The 12227-nt window shown below is 35.7% G+C and overlaps 1 protein-coding gene across 5 annotated transcripts in view; it reads right to left on the reverse strand.

Annotated features, from left to right (window-relative positions):
* PDE5A (phosphodiesterase 5A) overlaps positions 1-12227 on the reverse strand; it is a 138473-nt gene that overhangs the window by 36082 nt on the left and 90164 nt on the right. For all 5 annotated transcript variants that reach the window (XM_033215131.1, XM_033215129.1, XM_033215133.1 and 2 more), the window contains exon 11: positions 8919-8978. In XM_033215131.1, the coding sequence (XP_033071022.1) occupies positions 8919-8978 (60 nt within the window). The remainder of the gene's footprint in view (positions 1-8918; positions 8979-12227) is intronic.

Consider the following 12227-nt stretch of genomic DNA (forward strand, 5'->3'; position numbering starts at 1 on the left):
GGTTATTGATAGTAAATGGTAGTTAACAGTCATTTTAAGTGAACACTTTAGAACAAAATGCCTTTTTGTGGACCCAGTGGTGACTGCCATATTACAGAGTGATGGGCAGAAACTGTAAGTGGGTTGGCTGCTTCTTGCTGTGTCGGAGAGATTAAAGAAAGAAAATGAAGGGCTCTGGACTTTAAATTTTTGGCTCAAATAATGGTCTGAAAACTAGGGAATTTTTATGGCTTTCCTAAAACAGCCTATTTCTTGTAGCAATGATGTAGACAAAACCCAAGTGTAGTCTTATTCTACAGGTTGGTGAATTACAGTGTAGGTTGAAATCACAGACTTGCCATGTCTCCTATGTGAAAATTAAAGCACTGATTAGGAAGGAGTGGAGCACCAAGAAATGGAATTGAGACATTTGAAAAGATCTGGATAATGACATGTATCTCAGACCATTCACTCTAGAATATGTTTCTATGTAATTTCACAATGCTTTATACTTTACAGTCCTACCTCTTTTTCCTAATTGTAATTATATAAATTGCATAATTATCTTATATATGACTTTTTATTCATTGTTATATTTGGAGCACCTAATATAATGCCTGCATAGAATAGGAGTTAAATATTGAATGAATAAATAAATGGGTCTTTAAATCATCTAGTACCTAATCAGTTCTCCATATTATGCAGAAATATTTCATATAAATTTCATTTGGCATAGAGCTATAGTATAAATATTCATATTAGTAATGAACTATACTGTGACAGAAACAATTATATTGTGGTACATGCCTTTTTCTCTTAAAGTTCAGTTATTCAATTTATTTCCTTTTGAAAAATTTTAATGATAATTGAGTTTCTTCTTTCTTCTACACAACAAATACTCCACTGCTGTAATTTTTAAAAATCAGTTACAGCTTGTCTTAATAATCATTAAGATTTGATTCTCTCACTTCCAACAACACTGGAAACCCAGGATGAGAAAGCAGTGACCAAACAGTTTTCCAATTTTTAGTTGCTTTTGTCGGAAGTTACTGAAAATGGTGAATTCCAGATTGTTTTCCATAAGTAGAGAATTGGTTATACACTCTGAATAAAAGGTTTACACTATTTTGTGCTTACAAAATATGACACATTTTCCTCCAGTAAGCTTTCCACCTACCTAATTCAACTTAAGCTAATTTAAACATGAGTGTATAATTTCTTTTTTTCTTTTTTCTTGAGATGGAGTCTCACTCTGTCATCCAGGCTGGAGTGCAGTGGCACGATCTTGGCTCACTGCAACCTCCACCTTCAGAGTTCAAGTGATTCTCCTGCCTCAGCGTCCCGAGTAGCTGGGACTACAGGTGCGTGACACCACGCTGGCTAATTTTTGTATTTTCAGTAGAGAAGGGGTTTCACCATGTTGGCCAGGCTGGTCTCACACTCCTGAGCTCAAGTCATCTGTTCACCTTGGCCTCCCAAAGTGTTGGGATTATAGGCGGGAGCCACCACACCTGGCCAAAAAAATGAGCGTATAATTTTTTGAGTGCTTATTATTGGAATGGCTAGTGCAAAAAGGCTTGGAACATCATAGGAACATAAAGATTTCAATGGTATTGCTACTAGATATTGCAAATTGACATCCCCTCCCCCACCTATTGCCACTATGAACAAAAACTAATACTTAATGGAGCATATGTACCAGGAACTCCAGTTATTGGTACATATGCTCTGATTCTGTGAGGTAAATTCTTTTATTATCCTCATTTTACAGAGAAAGAAACTGAAGCACAAATAAGTCACATATTTGCCTGACATCACATACCTGGAATTTGAACCTAGGTATCTCTCTTTCTCTAGCACACAATGCTCTCCATCTTGCTACAGTCACAAATATGAAAGCTGACAATGAAAACATTACCTAAGTGTCCCTCAACATGGCTGGCTCTATCACCCGTTTGTAGGCTGTTTTACATATATAATAAACTCTCGAATTATTTCTAGTTTCTAAATCACTTTAAGGGAAAATAAAGCAAAATCTTATTAAATGTATTGAAGGAGCTTGATCTGTGTTTCTTTTTCCTTCATGCTAGATTATAGGATCTCTAAAAGTCTGGGTTTTCCAGAATCCATTCGTTGATTCATTCATTGATTCAATAATTCTACAAAACACATAAACCAAGTTCATGTAAAGCAATCACTAAATGATAGCTATTATTATTATCACCAAGAACTAACAGCCTGAAGGGAAAGATAGATACATAAATGAAATACATATTTTTTAAGTGGAATAACAAAAGGAAGTATGTTAGTAGTTTGCCCAAGTGATCCTTAACAACACAATGATAGAGAATGTGAGTCCACATTTTACTCTTTTCATTAAAGAGAATCTTTCCTGAGCTTTTGAGCTTATCAACGCCTCACTTAAGACAAATGACAGCCCTTCTTTTGTTCAACTTTTTATCATTATAATGGCTATTCACACAACAAAAGGGACATACTTGTGTCCCTTTTACACAAGTATAGAGAGCGCCTTTTTGTTTCTTCAATAGAGAAGAAACTTTATAGAAAATAATACATTGATAAAATGTATGGTCTCCTTGAAGCCCATAAAGCATGTGTTTGTAGAAAATAATGTACTTGGGTAAAGTAAATATAATGATCATTTAAAAATTATTACATTTCTAATTTCTAGTGGCTGCCTCATGAGAAAGGTCTATATTTAGGCTACAGTAAAGTCTCTGGTAACTTCAGCAGAAAATAAAGACATGTGGCTACATGGCTATGCAATTTGCTCAGTTGTGTAATCTTTGTACAAAAAAGGGTCATATTGCTATCAAAGGCCTTCTGCTTGCCTTAGGTCTGAAGCGTGAAATCTTAAGAGCCAAAAAAAATTACAGAAACTGGAAACAATTCCTAATAGCCAACTGCTAAGAAAAGAAAAGGCTCTTTATTCAGCAAGTTATTTATTAAAGTAAGTGTGAAAAGAAGGGCAGTGACAGAACTTGGTCTTTCATAAAATTCTTCCAATTAGCCTTAGTGTTGTATAAAGGCATTTTGTTATATTGCTCCTTGGTATTTATTCAATATAAACAGTTAACAGGAAAAAAGGTTTCAATCTCAATAATCCATTTTTTAAAGAAATTATTTGTATTAGATATTTGATGGGTTATATCAGTAGCTGCAAGGAGACATCTTCTGCCAGGTGTTTTAAGCTCTTCTTATCAGCCCTGACCACCACCCCTACCCTCACAGGATGCTTCTTAATGGAGAACAGTTGAATTCCAGGTCTCTGAATAAAGCCACCTTGACAGGCATCACGACAGCCACCACATTACACCTTATGGAAGACTATTTATTATCTCTCTTCTCCACTTTCCACATGCACAAAAGGGTTGTTTTTAAAAAAGAAACCACACAATTAGTTTATAAGGCTTTTAGAATTTATCTTTTTCCAAGAGGGAAGTGAATCCAAAGACAGATAAGAAAGAAAACTACTTTTAAAAAGGGAGTAAGTATGAAACTCAGTAAATCTTGCAGACAGTAAAGAGGTGAATCAGGCATAGTGGGACTGGACTAGCATATTTTCTTTAATAACAGCATCAACATGCTATATGATTTTTCCTTTTTTTCTAACATTATATAAGTGAATCCCTTTAAATCTCAATAAGAAAGAGGCACCAACTATAAAAAGCTTTATAATGTGCTTATAGTTTTTCAAAATCATATAGAAAGCATGTAATAATGCTAAGATTCTGATATAATATGCATACGTTTGTAAGAAAAACTTTAGAATAAATTTATGATTGCAATTGGGAATAATATACACAGATCTGATTACCATCTTGGTTACTGAGTTCCGAATAAAAAAACATACTAAAACTATGGTATTTAGAACTATACACAATAGTTAGCACAGAAGAAGCTCAAGAACGGTGCCCTTACTTTGGAGCTAAGCCTATCATTGGAAGTAACCCACTAGTAAAATCAAATCAAAACAGACAAGATTAGCTTGTCACATGAAGGCAGGAAGAATCAAACAGAAAATCTAGTAAGTCTTGCCAATGTGAAAGACATGTAGCCCAGTTAATGTTACATATGTCTACAAAAATCAATGTCTCAATTGATGGTGTACAGAAAGTCCAAAGTATTGTTGCAGAGGATTTCTAGGACTGTTTGAGGAAGATGATGTCTTACTTCAGGGCTTCCCAATCACTGAGTTGTGGACTGGTACCCGACCGTTGCTGGCTGGGAACCAGGCCACATAGCAGGACGTGGTGAGCAGTGGGAGTGAGAATTACTGCCTGAGCTCCGCCTCCTGTCAGATCAGCGACAGCATGAGATTCTCATAGGAGCGTGAGAACTGCACATGTGAGGGATATCTTGGTTGCATGCTCTTTATGAGAATCTAATGCCTGATAATCTGAGGTGAAACAGTTTCATCCCAAAACTATTCCCATACCCACTATGTCTCCATTCCCCACCCCTCCACCAACCCCTGGAAAAACCGTCTTCCACAAAATCAGTCCCTGGTGCCAAAAAGGTTGGGGACCACTGCCTTACTGGATGCCATAGGTAATTACAGTTCAGTGATAGTGGTTATCAAGATAGTAGGGCCAACACTTCTTTGTTAAATTATCTGCTCAAAATTTTTCCATTTATAATCTGGCCATCCATGCAGAGTTTTCAGAAAGTGAAGGAATATGATGGTCATCTTGACATAAGGAACTTGATCAGTGCCGTAACACTGATCAAGTGTTAGGCATCAGAGATTTGGGCCAGGTACCTGTCTCTGGCTCTTACTGCTGTCACCTGCAGCAATCACACAGACACCTGATCAAGACAGGGTCACGTGAAGTTTTTGGCTCTGAAAGGTTAAGGTCAAGATGAGGAAAATTCTGGCCCAAGAAATAGTGCCTAAATGGTCAGCTAAGCTATAAGGACTGAACTGAATCAGCACTGACTCCGTGACAAAAATGAGAAGCTATTTTATAAAAGCAAACCCTAATATATATATTTTACTGTTCTAACAAGAAAGGAAGGCTGCTGGGTCTGACCCACAGACCCTGACAGAGCGACGGATGAGAAAATGCACTCTGACACAGATATCCAATGGAAGAGTGGGCCAGGGGACCAGGTCACCCACAGAAAGAGTTGTAGCAGCCACAGCCCTGACAAGCTGGTGCTGCGGGCATTTATTTAGTACAGATTTAATGACAAAGGCCTTGAGTCAATACACCTGTGGGTAATTGACATCATCGCCCTTAACCCCTTTTTATCTAACCTAAGCTTTTAGGCACCAGATAAGAGAATCTGGTTGCCTTCAGCCAAATCCTTTTCTGAAGCTTTTATAAAACCTCCCAGCCTTCCAAGAAGGTTTGCATCTTTCTACAGTTTTTCCCGTCACCCTGACCGATCTCCTACAGAAGGCAAAAAAGGCTGTCAGTCAATCAATGAATCAAATATTTACTTCCTAGTTGTTCAGATAATAAATAAACACTTATATTCTGATAATTAATTAACTTTCTAATACCATAATAGGTTAACTGGGGTCCTTTTATTATTATCTCAGTAACTTGCAACTAAGGATCATTAAAAGGTATATGGCAAAATGTTCAGTTTAATGCCTAATTTATGCTACACCCAATTTTAAACCAAGAGAAGGTTAGATTTATAATGGGATAAAACACTCAAGCAACAGAAGTAGAAAAAATAAGGATTCTGAATTTCCTATCCACTAATTACTTTGTTAGAACTGGAGAACTTTATGTGGATACAGGTATAAACATTTAGTAGATTTAATTCTCTTAAGAATAAACTTGTTAAAATAAAAGTTAAGAAAATATTTGATAGATTTTCCATTTATTTTAGGTTTTAAATTGAGATAATCAGACAAATGACAGCAATTTTGGTGATTGCTGGATGATACAAACACCTGTGTAGCTAGGGGCTATACAGGAATTTTTATTTGGTTGACAGAAAACTAGAACTGAAATCAATTGCTGAATTTCAACCAATTTAAGTGAATTACTTGACCTACAAGCTATGTAACCCTAAATTTATCAATGCAGCTGCCAGAAATCTATTTTCTAAATGCAACAACAGCTGGTTTTGAACAATACTGCAATATAGCAATTTTCAGTTATTCTGAAGTATTTTTCTCTTGCTAAAATTATAAACATCATTGAGAAAATAATTTTCAGATTTTTCTGAAAGACTACTATTTTCAAAGTGAAAAACAAACTTGAATATAATTTTTAGAAATTACTTGCTTTTTTTTTTTTTTCACCTAGAACAACACATATAATGGTAGAGTGTAACCCTCACCTTCATTTTAGAAATTACCCTACAGTGCCTGCAGGCACTTCAGTATGTAGATAATTTCCAAATCACCAAACATATTGCTTGAAAACTACGTTCTTCTAGGAAGAATAGACTAATGGGCCAGTTGAGCCTGAGGTGAATAATACTTTACACCTGTCAAGCTTTGTAAATAATTGAAAAACGGCTCATTACTTCAAACACTGTCATCAACACGCAAAATAAATACAGACAATTCCATATGAGGTTAACCCAAAAAGGACCTTAACCTTTCAGGTAAAATTAGTATCTAAAGTTCCTAGAATTGTTTTTCTTGGCAGTTAACTCAGTTTCACTGGCAAATGACTCAGTTTCTTACTCATGGATTTAACTGAGAATGTTTACAAGTCCTCAATTTACTTTGTTCCTGTCTAACTTACTCTCTCTCCTGTGCTGTGCAATCTTGTGTGGGCTCTGGATCCAGACTGCCTGGATTTAGTACTGGCAGCATTCCCTCCTTACAACCTAATGAGATCCTAAGAAGCACAATCGAAACTCTCTAAGCCACAAATTCCCTCTTAGAAACTGCTAACAATACTGACCATGTAGGTTGTGGATTCAGTAAACTTAGTTGACTCACAAAAAGAAGTTAAAACATGCTCGGTATACAGGAAGTGCTCAACAAATGTAGCTATTATTATTATCTGTATCCTCTTGTTTGGGCAAAAGAAATGTTGCTCTTTCATGCCTAGGCCTCTTCAAGGTCCTTAGGTCTTCACTGTCTTGCATTGTCAGTCTCACACTGACTCTTGTGCCTTGGCCTTTGTCTAAGAACATTCTGCCTCTCTTGCTTGTGAGCAATGTCTGCTCACACATTCAAAACCTAACCAAACAATAAAAAACTTCACATGATTCAGGCAACACCCTTCATAGCTGCTCCTCCAATCTCTTTTACACAAAACATTATAATTTTTGAATAGTCTATATTCATTTATTCCACTATTTACTTTTACCTTTTGCAGTTTCACTTCCCTGAAACTGCTTTCTCAATAGTCACTTAATCAACGAATTCACAGCAGTTTTTTCACAATCCTCGTATTTCTCAACCTTCTTACCACTGATGAGATCTCCTCCCTTTTTGAAACTGCTTTATTTTGCCCTCTGTGCCACTGCACTATCTTAAATCTTCCGCCTTGTTTAACTACCACTTCTCTACCTTCTTAGCTGTTTTCTTTTCCTGTTCCTTCCATCTAAGCCTATATTCACAGGACTTCTCTTCTTAGTCTTTCCCTACCTCTCTGCACTTTCTCCCAGTTGATGCACCCCTATGATTTCACTACCATGGGATGTTAACTCCCAAATCTCCACCTCTAGTTCTAAACACCACCCCGTCATCACTCGAGTCCTGCCTTTTCTGATTGCTGAAGATGTTCACTTGGTTGTTCAACCAGCACCTCAAACTTATCTTGTCCTAAATCAAACCTGTAGTTTCAGAGAAGTGAAACTGCAAAAGGTAAAAGTAAATGGTGGAAGAAATGGATACAGACTATTCGAAAATTACAATGTTTTGTGTAAAAGAGAGTGGAGGAGCAGCTATGAAGGGTGATGACTGAATCATGTGATTCTTAATATTCATCTTAATATTTCCACTTTAATGAATTAATGTCATCATCATTCTTTGAATTACCAAGGTCAAAATATTTAGATCTTCTTTCCTCTCTCAGCACAGTGCTCTGTGCACAAGCTCTGGATGGTGAACTTGTATCCTCATTCTTCCACTGCATGGCAGTGAACTTGAGCAAGTCACTGGGCTTCTCCAGGCTTCAGTGTGGCTTTCATAACATAGTTTTGAAGTTTACATGAGAACACAGTTGTGCAGTTTACATGAGAAGATGGACGTAAGGGCACAAAGCGTTTAGCATGTGGCAAACTATGATGAGGATGACAGAAAGAGAATCTCGATGATCTGTTCACACTTTTCCCATTCCTTACATAACTCTTGTCACATCTCACATGGCCCTTAACCTATGTCATCACAAATACATTTAAACACAGGATGACAACCTTGGTTGTAAAGTGTTAAAGTGCCTCAAATTTTCATTAATCTCGACCAAGCCATTCCAAACCAAGACCTACAACATACATCTACTTACATATCCATGTGCTTTTCTCTCATTGTGTGCTAAATAATGCAGAGAATTCAGGAACTGACCTTATTTGACCCCAATTTCAAACAGCATTTTATAAGCCATATGGTCAGAAGTTAAAATCACTCTCAATTCTTGATAATACAGAGCAGGTATCAGTAACAAACTATAAATTGTTTTGTTATTACCCTAGCCAAAAAACCACCTCATGGTCCCCATTTCCCCAGGAACTAAAAGAAAAGTAAAATTAATTTTGGCTCCAAAAAGATGTAATGATTATAACAATTACTGGAAAACAATATCAGAATCATACACTGTATTACACAATCAGTATAAGTTATTTAATGACTTTTGCTTTGTATTATCAGTGACTTTGTATCCCTGCAAGAAAGCAGAGTTAATTAAAGATTTTTTTGAGTATCTATCTAAATATTTACCAAATTTGGTTAAATTAGGTGTCTGAAATTAGCAATTTTTAAAAAGAAAAAGAATTACCGCTAACGACTGTAGCTCTCTTGTTTCTTCCTCTGCTGCGGAAGCATGATACGACAGAACCTACAGGGTAGGAAAAGAAGTCCAGGTTACACAGGAGAGAACTACCAAATGTAGACTAGAACTTCAAGCTTGGAAATCTGCTAAATCTTCTTGGAGAGATAATTAGAATCCTCAGAATGCCAAATCTTGTTTGCTGCTTTCTTCAACAGTGAAAAACCCAGATTTAGATTCCATTGCTTGTTTTGGAAAACAAAAAGTTATACTCCCTACGTTTAAAGAAAACTCTTGCAACTTCCATTCTGACATTATTGCTATAACAAACACATTATTTATAAGCCAGCCTAGAAATAACTTTTGGCTCAAACTTGGCAGAAAATTTATTTTGTTTTGTTTTTTTTTAAGACAATATTGACCTTTAGTTATTTTTGCTTGTGTACAGAATTAAAGGGAAAATCTTTGCATAATCTGACATTTTGATGTTAATATTTGGAAAAAAAGTAGTCTAGAAGTGGCTCTCAGATGAGGCCTGTAACCATTCTAGAATTCACACAGAAAAACTGGATGCCTGGGACATAGTCATACAGATTTAAGGATCCCTTTACACTTCTGCAATTCAAGAGCTGAGAAGAGAGTAGTGCTGGCCTGTAAAGCCATCCCTTGACAGTTGAGGACACTGAGGCTCAGAGAGTCTCATGATTTGGCTGTAAGCTCACACCTAGTGAGAGGACAAGGAGACTTAGGACCCAGCTTTCAATTCCTAACCTATACATGTTCCATTACTTAGTAGAGTTAAAAAATCAGGCTTATTAACTGAATTTCCATTGTCAAAAGTCATCATTTCTAAGTACAGGTTGAGCATCCCAAACCTAAAAATCTGAAATCCAAAATGCTCTAGTGAGCATTTCCTTTTGAGTGTCATGCTGCTGCTCAGAGTTTTGGATTTTGAAACATTTTTGAGTTTGAGATTTTTGGATTTGGACTGCTCAACCGTTAAGTATAATGCACATATTTCAAAAATCTGAAAAAAAAATGCAAAATACAAAACACTTCTGGTCTCAAGCATTTTATGCAAGGGCTACTCAAACTGCAAAGGGATTTTTTTAAACATTCTTTTAAACCAAAGTAGTGGTTGTATTTAAAATACCTATTGTGCTTTGAAAGCATATTTTATCAAAGTTCATTTTTGACAGAGACTACACAGATTTACAAAAAAAAACCCAAAAGCTTAAAAATCATCGATGAAAAGGTAGCTCATTTTCAGACTTTAAATGGTGAGTAAAGTAATTCAGCAACCCAAACCAGTGTTTCTTCAACCAGTCTTTAAAATTTTAAGTAATGAAAAATTTAAAGCCAAATGATACATATTTGTACCATCTTATGATTTAGAACTGTTACAATACTGCACTACATTGCATCTTTTTTGCCATTTGAACCATTAATCACTAGGAAACCTCAAGAAACTCACAACTGCTCTCTCCTGTACATGTGAAATTGATGGGTCATGGCTATAACCTGTTGCTACTGAGACCATAGTGGTAGTTCCCCAAGAAAAGGTAAGACTGTGACCATGAATTAGACTAATATTAACAAGTGCAGTACAACATGGATACATGAATAAAGAAATGACACAATACATTCTAAGTTAAAAAAAAATTATCACACACAAAAGATAAAAATAACATCTTACACATGGGGCATAAGGATTAACTGTTTTAATACATACAAGCATTAGAATACACTTGAAACATTTGATAAATTTAGTTATTTTTATTGTCATCATTGTTTTATTGTTATTAGAATGATCACAATTTCCAAGTCAAAATAATTCACTATCTTTTGAAGACCTGAGGGATTTGTGCCCTTGGCTTTTGTCCAATGGCCTCATAAAGAAAGGACCATTTTTTTCAAAGTTGTATCTGTGATCATAGAAATGACTTCACATATGACCTGAAACAAAAAACTTTTTATACTAGGTAAAAGCCTAACTATCCATATAATTAACTGAAGGAGAGCTACAAAGATAGAAGTAAGTCTCAATCAGGAAAATATTCAGAGATTTTGAACAAAGTAATACAAAGTGTGGGATTGCTTCAAACTAAGCCAATGGGAGGGGAAGGGAAGTGCAGAGGAGTAAGCGGGGAATGGATGGAGTGATAATGGCCATGAGTTGATAATTACTGAATGGATCATGAGGACGTGAGGGTTTATTAAGCTGTTCTCTCTACTTCTGTATATATTTGAAATTTTCCATAATAAAACATTAAAAAAAAAGAAATAACTTCTAATTGATAGCTTAGATTCAATTTTTCAGTGAGAAACCATGGAACTGAAAAAAATTAGATTAAATATTATATATAAAATATATAAACACATACACAGATATATGTATATATGTGTATATGTATATTTAAAGCTATTTGTACACATATGTACATGTGTACATGTACCTAATTGAAACTATATTTGAAATATATACTTGTGTGTATATGTGTACATATATACTTGAAACAGATTTCCACTGGTTTATAATTGAACGTCTTTTATATAATACTATAGCAAACCTATTAGTATAATATATTTGGCATAGAAAGTAAAGGGTACCATCTGGTAAATTTTATATAACATATGTCCCTCTAGCTCTTTAGGTTAGTTATGTACTTAAGAGAGATTGAAGGAAATGTTATTATATCCCAAACACTGATTTTCTCTAATTTCAACTAGATAAGAAATCTCCATGTTACATCAATTGAATAATTTCAAGGCAGTTCGTGAAACATATATAGAAAGGACTGACTCTGTTGGAGTTGGACGGTCCTTTGTGAGAAAGAGCATTCCTCGGTCGGTCCCTGGGAGCCAGTGATTTCTTCACTCGCTACCTGCACCTTCAGTCACTTGCGGGAGCTTGGTGGTCATACAGATTCCGAGCTTCTACCCAAGACTTGCTGAATCAGAACTTTCAGAAGTAGGGTATATAAATTTGTAGTTTGAAATAGTTTCTCAGATGATTCCAGGAGTTAAAACTCTTCATGCTTTTTGTTGATTTTATTCTTTCTTTTCCTCACTTCTAATTCTCTTAAGAGTGCCTGGGGTTTCTGTTTTTTGTTGTTGTTGTTTGTTTGTTTGTTTGTTTGTTTTTAATTTTTTTCACAACTGTTCTCACGGAAAGATGGGGAGGCTCAGGCAATGGGAAAGGGACAGATAAGTGGCAGTAGTTATCTGTGTCAATGATTATTAAAGTCAATATTGCTTTCTACAGAAAAAGCAAAGGCCTAAAGGGATAAACATCCTGAGTTGTGGTTTGGTTATATG

This window comes from Trachypithecus francoisi, unplaced genomic scaffold, assembly GCF_009764315.1.
Source record: "Trachypithecus francoisi isolate TF-2019V2 unplaced genomic scaffold, Tfra_2.0 Lachesis_group1, whole genome shotgun sequence".
Lineage (NCBI taxonomy): Eukaryota > Metazoa > Chordata > Mammalia > Primates > Cercopithecidae > Trachypithecus > Trachypithecus francoisi.